This window comes from Hirundo rustica, chromosome 1 (genome assembly GCF_015227805.2).
Source record: "Hirundo rustica isolate bHirRus1 chromosome 1, bHirRus1.pri.v3, whole genome shotgun sequence".
Lineage (NCBI taxonomy): Eukaryota > Metazoa > Chordata > Aves > Passeriformes > Hirundinidae > Hirundo > Hirundo rustica.
Genome location: NC_053450.1, coordinates 130,319,629 through 130,335,112, shown reverse-complemented (window position 1 = coordinate 130,335,112; position 15,484 = coordinate 130,319,629). Strand labels below are relative to the sequence as shown.

At 40.3% G+C, this 15,484-nt stretch overlaps 1 protein-coding gene across 5 annotated transcripts in view; it reads right to left on the bottom strand.

Annotated features, from left to right (window-relative positions):
- ICA1 (islet cell autoantigen 1) overlaps positions 1 to 14,386 on the bottom strand; it is a 66,498-nt gene extending 52,112 nt beyond the window's left edge. For 3 of the 5 annotated variants that reach the window (XM_040059826.2, XM_040059831.2, XM_040059853.2), the window contains exons 1-3: positions 14,271 to 14,386; positions 3,834 to 3,880; positions 2,049 to 2,087 (exon numbers count right to left, since the gene is read on the bottom strand). In XM_040059826.2, coding sequence (XP_039915760.1) covers positions 2,049 to 2,065 — 17 coding nt within the window. In that variant the 5' untranslated portion in view covers positions 2,066 to 2,087; positions 3,834 to 3,880; positions 14,271 to 14,386. Of the gene's footprint in view, positions 1 to 2,048; positions 2,088 to 3,833; positions 3,881 to 11,192; positions 11,328 to 14,270 lie in introns of those variants that run through there. The other 2 variants (XM_040059840.2, XM_040059849.2) reach the window with 2 other exon arrangements.
- Between the last annotated feature and the right edge of the window lie 1,098 nt (positions 14,387 to 15,484).

Below are 15,484 nucleotides of genomic sequence, written 5' to 3'. Positions count from 1 at the left end.
GCATTTCCATTAAGAATATTGCATTTGCAAGCCAACACATATGTTCTAACATGCAGTTCCACATTATGCATTAATAACAAAGCAACTAAAGTACTGTATTTCCCACCCTACTCTGAAAATTAACACACTGATTTCAACTTGAATACCTTAACCATGCAGTACTGCCTAATAAACAGACTCAAAGAATTCTTTCCAATCCATTATGAAATGATTTACAGCCCACAGAATTAACTTTTTATTTTGTGTAATTAATAAGAGAGTTTCAAGTGAACTAGTAGAGTTGCCTAAGCAGGTAGCAATTTTCATGCCATTTCAGCACTGTTGGGATTTGACACAGCTCATACTATGAATGGGATTAGATAACTTCTTGCCCTCATGTTTTATAATTGAATAAAAAAAGAATTAGAAGAACATTCATCTCTTTTGAGCATGCTATGTGAAAGACCAATATCTCACATCCCTATACAACTGACTACATGACAACTGTGCATGTATAACAGGTAACATTTTCTCTCAAGGATTCATTTTCACTGATAATTCTGCATTCTTGTAGCAGACCTAATAAAGAGTGCAATATATAAATTCCGTATTCCACAATATTTAAGCCATACCCAGACAGCTTAATAGAAAATATAGCCTTAAATCTTGGTGTCTTTCAGCAAGGGTCATTCATTTGCGCAAAATGGCATTTTCCCCTATGTACATATATAAAAGCTGCCGTTCTCTTTCAGCTTTTTAGAACCACATGGTTGCCAAAAATTGCTATATTGAATACCCCACAAAACTTTAATAGCTTGAGTTTACTTTGAGAAGATACCTTCCACCTGGGGAGTGACAATCCATGGTTCATTAGTGACATATTGACCCCTAGTTCTGTTCACAACACACGGACTGCTCAGAGATGCTACCCCAAGAGGTCTTCAGACCCAACATACACACCAAGTCATGTATTGAAACATGCATCCCTGCCCATGGCAGCAGGGTTAGAACCAGATCATCTGTAAGGTCCCTTCCAACCCAGGTCATTCAATCATCCTATGATTCTCTGATTATATGTATCTACAGCCATATATTTGCTTTGAAGTAATACAGCCATTCTGAAAAAACAAGCCATTGGTACATGTCCCCCAGAAGGGTAGCACATCTACCCTATGCATTTACTAGTGACACAGTTTAACCTGAAAAGGAAAATTTTTTCCCAGAGTTGTATTACTTGCTTTTGTTACGTTTAATCAGTGAGTTAGGCAACAGTGCCTTAATCACCAAAGAGCTGGTAAGAAATTAAACTGGAAGTGAGCAGGAACATAATTTAAAAAAGCACTTACATACTTCATGGTTTCTTCACCAAACTTGAAAAGCAAAGATATCTACCCATTTAATTCTACACAAACACTAGTTCCAATAGTTTATTTTTATTAATTAAAATAAAGATTTTTTGGTGCTACAGCAGAAAACAAAAAATATGTACAAAACATACCACATTTTATTTGCAGTTCTGTACAAACAAGCCATTACACACACTGACAACAGCCTATGAAATTGGGTGAAGATTATATTGACCTGATACATGCTGCACCTTTAAAATACAAAATTTACAGTCTTTAATGAATAAAAAAATCCTGCTGCATTATCAGAACACATAATATGAGAGTTTAATAAAAATAACGTTAATAATAATTAAAAATACCCACCAAAGTTCTCACAAGGTATTATGAAGGTCTTAGCTACCTGGCTAGTTGTGTTCTTTGACTTCTGCTACAGCAGTGAAAATTACTGAGATCTCATTTCAGTAGTTAAGTGAAGAAAACACTGTAATTCATCTGATGTTAATCAGCCTTGAGAGCTACCTCAGCTGAGGTCACCAGGATTTCTGGGGGCAAGGCCTAAAAATTAGCTACTAATGTAACATCATAAGAAGATTAGAAAAAGTGCTGGGATTAATAGAGATTCCCAAATTATGAGACTGATAAACCAGCTGAACAAATCAACATACCAAACACTCTCAGCTCGTTAGAATAATAATAAAAAAAATTTATCAAGATACTTACTATTTATGACCTTCCATGATTCCTGTTTACTTCAGACACCTAAATAAGAAATTATCAATTAATACTAGTATCTGTAATTTTTAAGGTAAACACTAGAAATCCTGTATGTTTTCCCTCAGAAAATTACTATGCTGCAGCATCTTATTTACCGTATCACAAAAGAAAAGTTTTCAATTTATGAGCCAAGTGCCTGCCTTGTATAACACACAATTCTCACAAATGCCCATTACAAATGATATAAGTGCTGCCATCAGTGATACCAATCCTATGTTAGCAAGCTTTTCAAGCAAAAGCAAATTTACCAGGCATAAATTCAGTGACTTTTGATGGGGCATGCCAAAATTCTCCATGCTAGGCATCAGCCTCAGTCAAGTTTCTTCCTCCAAGTTTTACCCACAAAAAATTCAACTACTTTTTACTTTTTTTTTTTTGCCAATATCCCACTGATCCATTTTTTTAAAACAATAGTTACATCATTTCTTGAGTCACAGATGTGAAACCAGATGGTTTTTCTATGAGAGACACCACGGTTCCTGAGGTTAGAATATGAATTGTATGCACTAGAACTTTAGATTTTATAAGTTACTAGCTCCAGCTTGGATACTCAAGTTTCCCACTACACTTTGAGCTGGCCAGATGGTATGCACATCACTTCCCACTGGTACCTGAGCCCACTCCTTCTAGGCCAAATTTAACACCAAGTCTGATACTCATAAACAACAAGCACCTGGCTTCATCTCTGCTGCTTTCAGAGAGGACTACTCCTCGGCACATGGTTAACATGGGAAGAGAGGCACTGCAGCAGGATGTGGGCGCGACCTAAATGAAGCTGTTGAGATGGATGGCGCTGCTGGGGAATGGACTTTAACAAGCAGAGGCACAGAATAAACACACCAACAGGCTCAATTAAGGTATGAAGCTGACTGACTGAGAAAACAGTAATGGAAAAGGCAGCTAGGGAGGTACCGGTGCTGAAACTGGACTGGGACACTAATCCAAGTGAAAAAGAAAGGGGCTACAAAGGGGAGTCATGATGCTGGAAATATATCTGACACAGTACTGCATACAGTGTGGTTAGCACTGGAAAGGCAAAGGGACTGGAACAGATTGCAGGAACCCAAACAAGGGAATGCAAACAACCTGAATCCTTCCTGCAAGCGTGAAGCACATGCACTTCCATTTGGAGCTGAATGGAGCCAAATCCCAGATTTCTGAGTCTAACCTCTCTGCTGTCAGTACCTGTGAAACTTCCTGGCAAAGTTCCATGAGACACTGCAAGATTATATCAGACCAGGAATTTTGCCTGAATTGGAATTTTTATGAAATGTTCTTAAGCACTGCAGGAGAGACCATGAGAAAATTTGTAACTCTGTCTTCAGACTATAGTTTAAATGTTAAGTGTCCACAGCTAGAAAAGGAGGAAGAAAGAATCTTTTCAGATTGTTGTTTGTGTTACAGAACCATTGAGTCAGACAAGATACAGAATGGGCTGCTTTGCTGTTCTTTCTAGAGCCATAGGCACAGGCACTAATAACCAATTTTCTAATACCTTTATATCCTTGATTTCACTGTTTTCACACCGGTACTCCTTAAGTCAACTGTGGGGGTGTGTGAGTGAGATAAGACTACAGATTTTAGCTTGTATACACATCCATGACTCAGTTATTCAGCAGCACACTTGGTTTGACAGGAAGCAAAGAACAGCCTATCTAGGTGGAATAACATGTACATTACTTGGAATGAAGTAGAAGCAACCAGCATGGGGGAAAGGTGTAAAGCACTGACCTTATTCACTGTGCACATCCACCTGCTTCTCCTGGAAATCAATGTCCCTACAAAAAATAAATAAGGTCATGGTGAAACAGTTGTCAATTGCAAGTACAGCTCATGACCTTTCTTCCTAAACATCTGACCTCACCTTTTGACTCTGAAATCTTCTTCGTTATACTCTTCCAGGTCCTACATAGTGCCCTTATGCTCTGAAGATATTTCTGTGGGAATTTTTATATTCAAAGTGGACAATATTTTCATGGTATGAAAAGGAAGGCATATATTCTCAGTTCTGCTGTGTGACAGGATGGTATTTGAGGGTACAAGACCTGCCGGCAGGGTGTCCTATGGCCAATGGAAGGAAAAAGAAGCAGAGCCTTACCCACAGTGCCTGCTGGAAATGGCTCCTGGCATGTGGTATCAACCAAAATATGCCAGGAGGGAAAAAGTTTCCAGAGTTCTAGATAGTATAGATAAAAACCATGCTAGGGAGATTGCTGTAATTAAGCAGTAGCAACAAGCAGCAGCCCAGGATACAAATTCAATCCCTGGGCCCATTTTATTTTGAGTATGGAGCTAACTTTTGGTCCTAACTGAGAATTCAGTTTGCAAAGACAGCTTAGTATGTACTAGCATTGAAAAAAACAGAAATGTAGTTGCTAAAACATAATGTGCAGTAAATTTAACAGCACCCTAATTCATTTATATAATATCTTACTTCATGTGTTGTTACTGTCTATTCTAAGTCCAGGAACCAAAAGGATAGATACCAACCATAAGATACTGGTCCAGCTCTAACAAAGGACACTATTAAAAGCATATGGCTTAGCTGAAAGCAGTGAGATGTTTTAAAAGAAATACCAAAATCTAAGTCTAGTCTAAAAAACCGAGAGCTACTAGTAAGAGGGGACTGGAAACAGCCCAGGGAAGTATCCAAGAATTAAAAAGAACATTTCACAGCCATGTAAAGAAGAATCCCTACAGTCACAAAATGCTGGTCCTGAGACTGCAAAGTGAGACCAAGAATGAGCACATTCTCACTATTTTAAGCTTTGAACTCTTAATCTTTTGAAGAACAAGACAAATGTCCTAAACAGAAGTAACAAGCTAGTTGGTCTTTGCCAAAATTGACTACAATAGAAGCACATGACACTAACTTGAATCCACCCATGCTCTCCCCAAAAATTGCAGTCACATTTAAAATTAACCCATACTGTTATCACACAGCTTTATATATAAAATAAGCTTTATTTGCCACAAGGAGTTGATGTAAGGGACTTTTTCTGGTTTTTTTTCTCCATGTATTAAAATGAAAAAAAAAAAAAAAAAAGGGAGAAAAGTTTCAATAAATAGTATTATACTGACAATGATTAACAAAAGAAAAAAAAATCACTACCCTATAGAAAAGCATTTGTATTGGGAGATTTCCATGATCTTTGACAATAAAGAGTTACACAACACTTGTGATCTCCACGACAGACTTTATCTTGACAAACAAAAGGGAGGGATACTCTAGATGAGGGAGTGGGTGTCAGAAGCAAGAACACCTGCTTTATTCACACCAGAGAAAGCAATGCCACATTCCAGATGACTGTACACAAACCCATGTTTAATACTGCACAGTGATGGGTCTGAGGCCTCCTGAAAAAGTCAACTCATGGTTCCAGTAATTTTGCAAGTGCTTCTCAGTGTTTTGAGAGAGTCTAATGCTACCACTGTTTAAGCATTAAACTGAGCTGGCCCTATTCATAACAAGGCTGCTTGGATCACAAAAGACCACAGAGCTGAAAGATGCCTTCACATACAGAACCAACTGGTCACAAGCCCTGCCAAAACCTTGAAAAGCTCTAGCAGGTGTTTTTGAGGAGCCACCAAGAAGCCTTAGCATCACTTTCCACAAAGCATCCTGTTTGCAGACTGATGCCAGAGAAGACAGGCACAGGCTGGACACTGAAATATACTGGAACTGTTTCTAGACTCAGCCTGGCTTCAGGTGTAATACAGCCAAATTCAGGCAGTGCTCTGCCACAGACAGCAAGAAATGCTGAAACCAAGAGGGTCCTGCGAACAGCCAATTATGGCAGAGTTTCTCTGGGTGGTAGACTACTTACCCAAAATTACTTCTACAGGAAGCCATAACAGCAGGAATGCACACAGAACTTCATGTTATTTCTGCCATACTCATCATCCTACTGAGAAATTTTATTAGCTGTGACATTGGAATGAAACTTGATGGAGGACACTCATTATTAGCAAGTGGCATTCCTATTCCTATGGAAAATCTTCTGATTCTCTATATTCTCCAAGACCACTTGAATAGACATGTAAATTTTTATGTGCAAACAGGAAAATGTTTTCATGGTGTTTTGTGTGATTTGAACTGAAGTATACCCTAGGATTATCCTCCAGTTCATGCTCTGTGTAACATTTGTACAAGCTTGCCTTTCTTTTTTAGCTTTAGTATATTTTGTTGCAGCATAAGTTTTCTGGTTTCCCAAGAGCTGAACAGCTTTATGAATAATCTTTAGATTCTACTTGTATAAGAAAAAGAGTGTAGGAGTGCCTTCTCTCCAACAGCTACATTAATAATGAACAAGTCTGTATATATCAGTGTCACTCACATTACTTCTCTTTTTCAGTGAGCCTAAATGTAAGAAATGTCATGTGGCATGGTAAAGTTCAGATCTTAATACCCTCCTAGGTTATGAGGAAATCAGTTTAAAACCCAACCCAACAAACACGAGTTTTACCCCTAATTCAAGTATCTCTTCTTGTCTGAGCATTGGTTACACAGCTCTTACTGTGCTCTTAGCTCAGACAATGGATCACATAGAAAAAGACCAGGATGCAACCAGAATCTTTTCAACTCTGAAGACTGTATGTAAAACAAACTGTTGATCTAATCACAGCTTCTCAGAACAAAGAGATGAGCTGAAATCCTTGTAAAAACGTTATAAATGCTGATGTACAGAGCAAATCTAACGTCCAAAAATGACCTTGCAGTTATGTAGGAAGGCAGTTGTGTAGATTGACCAGCACATTCTTTTGAGATATATCCAGAAACAAGGAAAGGGAACTGAACAAACAGCACAGCAGAATTCAGTAACCCTCACATGAAGGCAGTATGTTCATCAAAACACACAGAAGAGTCTATATTTTCACTGACAGAATGCTTCTCTGAGTCTACTGCTCTTTCAAAGCAGATAATGTGTTCTGTGACTCCTCAAATCCCAACAGACTCTCCATATCCTAAAACCCTCACAACTTGTAACTTCAAATATGGCAGATTCATGCACTGCATTTGACTTACTTATGTCAACAGTTTTATTAATATGACCAATCTTCCAAGAAACTTTTATTACAGTAATAGTACAGTGGTGCTAAGTAAAAACAACAACAACAACAAAAAAAAACCCCACAAAACAAAACTAAAAAAATAAGGAATTCTATATATAATAGGCAAGAGTGATAGTTTAATTTATGTAAAATACTTTTAAGGGAAGAAAATGTGCCTAGGTGAGGGAATCAAGGCCATCTGCGCCTCCAACAGATCTTGGCTGACAACCCATCTCCTCCACTCTGCTCCCTGGAAGCTGCGATCAAACTGAACCAAGTAAATGGGTCTGCAAAACAAGAAGCTGTCTTACTGCAAGATGAAGACTAGACAGGGTGCAGTTCTATCTTATCTGGTGTATCTACAAACACACAGTTCAGGAACTTCAAATGGTATTTCACTTTGCCTTTCCCAAGCAAAAGAGAATATAACAGACTGTAGATCTGAATTATCCATGTTGTCAATGCAGGAAAAGAATCAAAATTGAAGTCTAGGCCTTTCAGCATCGAGATTATACACAGACTTAAAAATATTCCTACTCTTAAATACAAGAATAGTTACTACTCTAATTCAGCTAAAATGAATCTAGAGTTCAAACTGTATCTATGACAAACAACAAGATTTAATTTTTCCTCTAAAGCTCTTAATTCTCAGTATCAATGCTCTAATCCTGCAGAATCATCCATGCTTAGCTTTAAATTCAGAAGTCTTTTCATTCTGTTAGATTACTCACTGATGCACTTGTTTATTAATTCAAAAAGTTTGCAAATTGGTCTGCAAGTGTTGAATTAGCAGCTCCTTCCATCCATAACAGTTTTTTGTCTAATCCTTTGTCTCAGACTGATCCACAGCTTTGCTACTTATCCTGGAAAGTGTCTATCTTGGAGATTACCCACAAGTTCTCAGGAGAAATACAAGATTGCAGTATCAACAGAATTATTCTTTCAATCTATTTCAAGAGTTGACACCTAGAAAGGAATTTCATACATCCTTAAAAGAAGCACAGGATAAATGGCATCTGTTACACAGAGAAGGCTCCTGCTATATTCATACACCTGGGAGGTGCTAAGAGGTGAAAAAATCATCCTCTTTGACTGCAATTATCTAACTTCAGTGCCTAAATTACCATACAAGCCTCTCAAGACTAAGTCCCTGTACAGATAGTGAACAGAACCTCAAAAGAGCAACGCTGAGCACCTCAACCAGAGCCTCACCACTGTGCTCTGTGCACACAGGAACTATGCTTTTCGCATTAGGCACCTGAACAACAAAGATAAATCATGCTGTGAGAGCAGTGCTCTATTCCCCTTCTTTTAGAACTAGGATTTCAGGGTGGTTGGTTGAATTACTGTGAGGTGGGGGAAAAAAAGAAAAGGCAGCATACGCCAGAACATTGTCCTTGGGACATGGCCACATCCCGTTAAGTCCCCTGGAACCAATTTTCACTTTTACTACAAACACTTCTGGAACTAACACTTCTATACACAGTTTTTGCCATTTCCTTCTCCTCTCTACCAAGGCCTATGAGACATCCCAGAAAACTACTCATTTATTCAATTGCATTTATTAATTTGTCTTGATCCTTCAAAGTGTTGGATCTTAATGTTTCTGAATAACAGGACAGGGGTGCCAGGAGACGTTCCTCAAGCTTTTATTGCAACACCAGCCTAAATACAAGGTGAGACAATTGAAAGAAAGATGGCAACAGCTCACGTATAACAGCCAAAATTCTCTGTGTTACAAGGCCTTTTAAAAGTTTTCTAACCAATGGCAAATTGTTCAGACCTTATAGGCATCTGCATAAAGCAATCATTAAAACTACATGTATATCTTATATCTAACAATAGGTTAGATATAACAATATCTAACAATAGGTGCTTGTTTTGTATTTTTTGCTATTCATGAACTTTTTATATTCTTCTATAAACAAAGCACAAAGCCTTATTTTTAAACTTTTCTATTATCTTGCTTAACATTTTTTTCTACTTGCTAAGGCCTAACTCTACACAGCACAAAAATACAGTCCTATTGTTCTATGTCCTCATTCTAGTATCTTTGTAACTTTAGGCCTACATCTGCACGGCTATGAAAGCTTTCTGCTTTTTCTATTTCCCAGGCAAAGAACTAAAAAAACCCCGAAGAATTAACCTACTCTACGACACGCCCCCACCCCTGCTAAATTTGATGTACAGAAAAAATCTCAAGCACGTACTTAAAACAACAGAAGTATCAGAAAAATTGGAGTGTGCTCTCCAAGGAGGTCGTTTGACCCAATACAACACACCTTTCTTCTTCAAGCTAGTAAACTGTGTGGAGAACAAACCACAGTAATGCCAGCAGGTATCTTAAATAAGATTGTGTGATTAGAGACTTGCACCTTAGGAAACCAACTACAAGGCAAGAAGAAATCGGAATGTTTTGGGTCTTCTTTCTGTCATTTTGTAGCACTACCTAGGCACCTGTCTGCACATAATACATCCAACCAAATGAGTAGTAGTGCTATTGACATCTGTTTTTCACTCCATTTTACACTGACTCTAATACTCCGTGTAGGGCATATATTATGGGTCACATCTGTTGCAGAGAGTACTGTCAAGAGTTACTTTCATCCAAAACATAACTGGCACACTTCTAATTTCAGAATACACAATTAATGTGGGAAATTATTCTACTTAAGTTCCTGGTGGAGTCTAAAAAAAGGATGATTCCAGGGCCATGTTTCTTATACTATCATCTAGCCTCTATTTTTCTATTCCTAACTCTGATGTATACAAGTTAATAGAAGGGGCAGACAAACTGCACTTTTACACTTTGAGAGTTTATTACTCACTTATATCAAGAACTAAAGAGTATAAATCCAGCATAACCACTCTGGTTTTCAGTACTTGAGTGACTACAAGTAATTTTCAGTCAACATGAAAAAGCAGAAATTTGTCAGTCAACATGTTTTTTAGAACTTGTTTTTGCCCCCACAAAGTGCAAGAACCAACTCAACAGTTAGCATTCTGGTCTAAAAAAAAATAATTTTGTGTCTATTTGGTACTATATATCTGTCATATTATTCCAAAAACTATCAGGTCAAACAGGCATAACTCCTTCTCCTTTCTAGAGCATAAAATGCATTGAAATGACACTTGGAGCTGGGTTGGGGATTTTTTTTTTTGGTTGTTTTAATAGTTGAATGAAAAATTCCTAAACCCAGTGGATTATCTCAAAAACACCAATAAGACTGGCACATGAAGTCACAACACAGTACATGTAGTCTCAGAACAAAATATTTCAAATAAATGCTGGTAAGACTGCAAGACTGGTGAGCAAACAATAGCACTTTCTAGACAAGCTCATTTGCACACAGAACTTTATCATTTGCACAGAGATATTTAATCACACAAAAAATAATTTTAAATTCCTTTTTCAGATTATACTGGTTTTTCATCTGCTTATTGTGCAATAATGTAGGGAAAGTACATAGTACCATCTTCCCCTCAGGTAACATCTTTTGCTTCACTAGTAAAGTATTCCACTTTTATTTGTGGAGATCAGTGAGACAACCATGTAAGCATTGCAAATACTACAAGCATTTTATGGAAGAATATAATGTAAGTCATTGAGTGGCAGGTCTAAGCTCACCGCAAATGAGCAAAACTGGGGATATTTACTTTGCAGTATTTAATATTTTTCTAAATGCAGACTTGCTTCATTTTTTCAGAATTACTATCAAATTGTTTTGTAATACACATTTGTTCTCAGTTTAAGAACCACTGTTTTTAAATGTAATAGCTGAATATTATTAAACAAAATATCATATCAAACATGTGCTGTACACAGATTATAAGAGATAAGACTGTTTTTCTGACGCACTCTACCTGTAATCAGTCTAGAGTCTTAATACTGAAAAACTATCCTTTTGTGAAACTATGGGAAAAGTAGTGAATGAACAACAACAAAAAAATCATGAAACTCTTTGCATGTATAGTATATTATAGACAAACATATAAGAACTTTAGAACTTCAAACTAATGGCTCTCTTATTTAGATACCTTATTTGCTGGCACAGTCAACCCTCTCACACTTCTGCCTCCCTCCTGCCTTTTCATCCATTCAGAAGCCAGGAGGCAATGCCCTTCATACTCAAGGGGAAACAATACTGGAGGAGGGAACACGAGAAAATACTTTTTTCCAGATTCCCTTGGAGATTATTTCACATCTGTGGATAAGAGATTTGATTAACAAAAGAGCCTTAGCATGCACAGCAACAACAATACAGGGCGATCTCCTTGCACCGCCCTTTGAGTAAACATCAGCAGTACAGGCTATATATTCTCAGCAGATGTCCACTCAACTTTTACATTGCTGCTCTCAGTAATATCCTGGCACACCAGCTGACTGTTCCTAGAGCAGTGGTGATCCCTGTGAAGCTACCTGCAAGTGGGACCCAAGTACTGTTTCAGTGACTTGGTACAGACAGTTCTCGAGGTTGACGTAAGCAATTGCATAACCGGTGAAAATGCCCCTCAGTTTGCCACGGCTAACAATAGCCACAGGAAAAAGTACTGTGAGACTGTTATTACTAGCAACACTTAAAAGGTCAGCTGTTTCTACTGCTCTTGATTGTTTGGTTCTAACAAACTTCACTCTCTGGGCTTTTGTATTTTTAATGCTTCTGCATCATGTGGCATAATTTTGTCTCCGGAGTGATTTTAGGGTTGAGAAGCAGCAAAACTGAAGAATAAACTACAGAGCAATAGTCTTAGATGTGATTTTAAGAAAAAGTATTAAAAAGTCTTCGAGAGCATTTTTTGGTCTTCTTGTTTAGATGACATATTAGCACATTTTTTTCTGCCAGCTCGTACCAACAGCTTTCAACACTAGTTGAAGACTGAAAAGAGCTGTTATTATTCATTTCTTCAAGAAAAGCTTACGTGAGAAACCATTAGAACAATTTAACAACCACGTAAAGTATGGATAACAGAGAAGAACGGGAAAGATGGCTGGGCTTGAAAGTCTAAGCCAGGACAAAACCCCCTAACCCTGTAGTAGGGTTCAACAGGAATTTTACTTTGCACTATATGATCCCCTTCAGTCCCCCCTAATATAAACTTCTAAAAGAAAAATGTTAATGAAACCGCCTCCTTCCATAAAGTCATAACTGGTCTTCTTGAATCTGCAAATCTGCAGTAACATCTATATTTGAATTTCAACTCCAGCAAACACAATAGAAGAAAGTGTCATTATCTAAAAGGCATTTAATTTTTTTTTCTCAACTGAAAATGGAGTAATTGACTAGCATCTGGATTCTTGAGTAAAGTGCTGGAACCTTTCTGGAAACAACGATGTTTCACGCATGAAGTTCTGACAGTGAAGAAACTTTAGAAAGTCATTTAGACTGAGGTTTGGCAGCATTTAACTGCCACATTATCTTCCAGTAGAGTTTGTCATGTGCAAAACGTGACTGGTTATACCAGTTATGGCAGTTCACTACTCAAAAGATCTCTGTGGCTTGACACTAAATTCCTCCTTCAGTGTTATTAACATTAATCTTAAACCATTACAATACTAAGTTTAAACCAACAGGCTGCTCAAACAGCAGTTAAAAAAATTGCTAAAGTCTAACTGAGGTGCTGCTGATCATCATGCTAAGCACCAGTAAGAACTGCAACTTTTAGATCTGTGCCAGACAGAACTGTCAAGGGAATTCTTCCACTCCCTCTCTGACAATGCTGGATAGACAAAGTGGAGAGTGGATTATAAAATCAGATAAAAGACCATAACCAAATGCCACCTGCACTGCAGATGCCAAAAGCCAGCCCATTACTTTCTTGCTTTCTCTTTCAACACTTTGGGAAAGTGATCCAACAGTTTTGTCCTTACATGAGTCTTGCTAGAGCAAAACCCAACAGTTTATTTCCAAGAAGTCTACTCTGAAACAAGAGTCATGGCTGCTTTCTGAGACCCAAATGAAATAAAATCTATCCAGAAACCAAAAGAAAGAGGGTAACACAATTAAACACGGGGAGAACAAAAGCCAACAAATGGGTGCTTCATGGAAATAAAAGGTCATCTTGGTTTAAAGCAAGGCTTGTAGGCAGAGAGAAAATATCACAAACAACCAGAACAGAAGAACAACTCCAATGCCAAGCTTCCAAAATACTATCACAATCTCACTCAGTGGTAGGGGGTTAAAGGATGTAACCTTGAGCTTACCAAAGTCAGTTTCACATTTTCACCTAAAGTCAGTTTCACATTTTCACCTCTGGACTAAGGCAGGCCTGAATTACTGCTTTAAGAGGGGTCATGCAGATCCTTGAGGCTATCAGTTTTACCCCAAACACTGTGGAACAGGAGACTTATTTACATATCGTTCTGAACATATACATAATGACATTGACAAATAAAAGAGCACAGCGCCCTTCACCCCTTTCAGCTACAAAAAACTGACCTGATGTTTCAAATAACATTTTCCTTTTTTCTTCTAAAGGACTAGAGCAGCTTTCATGGGTCAGGTGGATGGATGTAAAATAAATCTGATTACCAAGATGAACATTTCACAAATTACAAGCTTTAAATCGTAAATGTGGGGTTCCTAAATTGCCATTTCACCAGCTGTTACTGCCTCGGCGCTGGTCCGACATCTGACATTACCTGACCAGAGGATGCCCTCTCACCCTTCTGCACCCGGCTGGCCCCAGCGGGGTTCGGAGCGCAGCCGGGCAACCTGCACCTCAGCCCGGCAGCCAAGGCGGAAACCGCCGAGGAGAACCGGCCGTTTCCCTCCCCGCTTCCAGCGGGCAGAGCGCCAGGGAGGATGTACGGGAGGCACAAACGGATAAATGCAATAATCATGGCGAGACAACCGCACGGCGGGAGGGGGAACACAAGGCAAAAGGAGGGACAGATGCCATCTTGTGCCTCGGAAATTTCGCCCTGAACAGGTCAGGCCGTGGATACAGCGCTGACGGGCACCAGGTCCGCAGGCCCGGCGGCCGCGCCGCCTGCCTCGCCCCGAGCGGGCTGCCCGCGGGGGAGGCGGCGCCCACCCGGGGCTGGTACCCGCGGCACCAGCTCTCCCCGCCCGGCCCCAGCAGGGAGACCAGCGAGTCCTCCCTTCCCGCACTCACCTTGCGGAGGAAAGGGAGAGAAGAGAAGAACCGAGCCGCAGGCGCCGCCGCCCCTCCAGGTGTTCCAGCGCCGCCGGCGTCAGCGCGGCGAGCGGAGCCGCCTGTGCCGGCGCGGGCGCCCCCGCAGCGGGGCGGAGCCGCGGCCCGGCCCGGCCCAGCCCGGCCCCCGGGCCGGGAGGGCGCGGCCGCCAGGTCCGCGGCGGTCAGGCGGGTCGCTGCCCGGTCTCTGGCAGGGCAGAGACGCCTTTCCTCCTGCTGTCCTTGCAGCGCTGTGAGGGAAGCGGCGGGAGAGTCACCCGGAGTTGGGGCCCTTCCCTTGGCTCTGATCACCGCCTCGGCCAGAGCCCCGTGCCTCAGCCCCAGCCTGCTGGGGACCGCAGGTGTCCCGCGAGGAGCAGCAAGGAAATATTAAAATGTTTTGGTTGTCATGAATAGTTACCGTTGAGGTAGTGGAAAGTGGGCGGGAAAGGCCCTTTAACGTAGCAGGCAGGTGGCAGTGTCGTGGGGGCGGGGTGGTGGGGGTGGTCCAGGAGAGCATTGGTTTTGAGCTCATGTCGGAATTGGGTCATTTGGGTTGTGTGAGAGGTTTTTGAGTAAACGTGGTAGATTTGAAGCTGATTTCAGAGCTTGAAGTGAGGAGAAGGGTTCACAGGTGGCATTTGAAAATGAAATAAAAGGAGAAACGGAGAGCAGCAAGATCGGGTGAAAAATGATCCCACTTAAATGGGGCAGTGTTAACTTACCGGTGTGAAGAGAGCAGAGGTGTAAGCGCAGAGCAGGGCATGAAAGCGGGAATGGAAGAGAGGAGGTTGGGTCGATAGGGCCCCAGAAAAGGGTTGAAGAACAGTGGACGGGAGGAAGCTGTAGGAAATGAAGAGATGAGAAGAGCGGTAGTGAGGCATCATTTTCTGAACCTGACAGAGGTCCCAAGCACTCATGTCAGTGTCTCCGTGTTTCTGCGAGGCAGAGCTCAACTATGCTGGAAGTCACAGATCTAAGAGTAAAAATGCAAGATGTTTACAGCAAAAATGCAAGATGTTTACAGCAACAGGGACTGTGCTGTGAGACTGTGAATGAAAAAGACTTGGGATCCTAATGGGATCCTAATGGGTAGAGAGCTAGGCATGCACTCCCTGAGCTCTGAAGAAATCAACACGAATAGTTCAACACTTACAATGTGAGGAATTTCAGGTATCATTTCAGAGGTTGCTTAC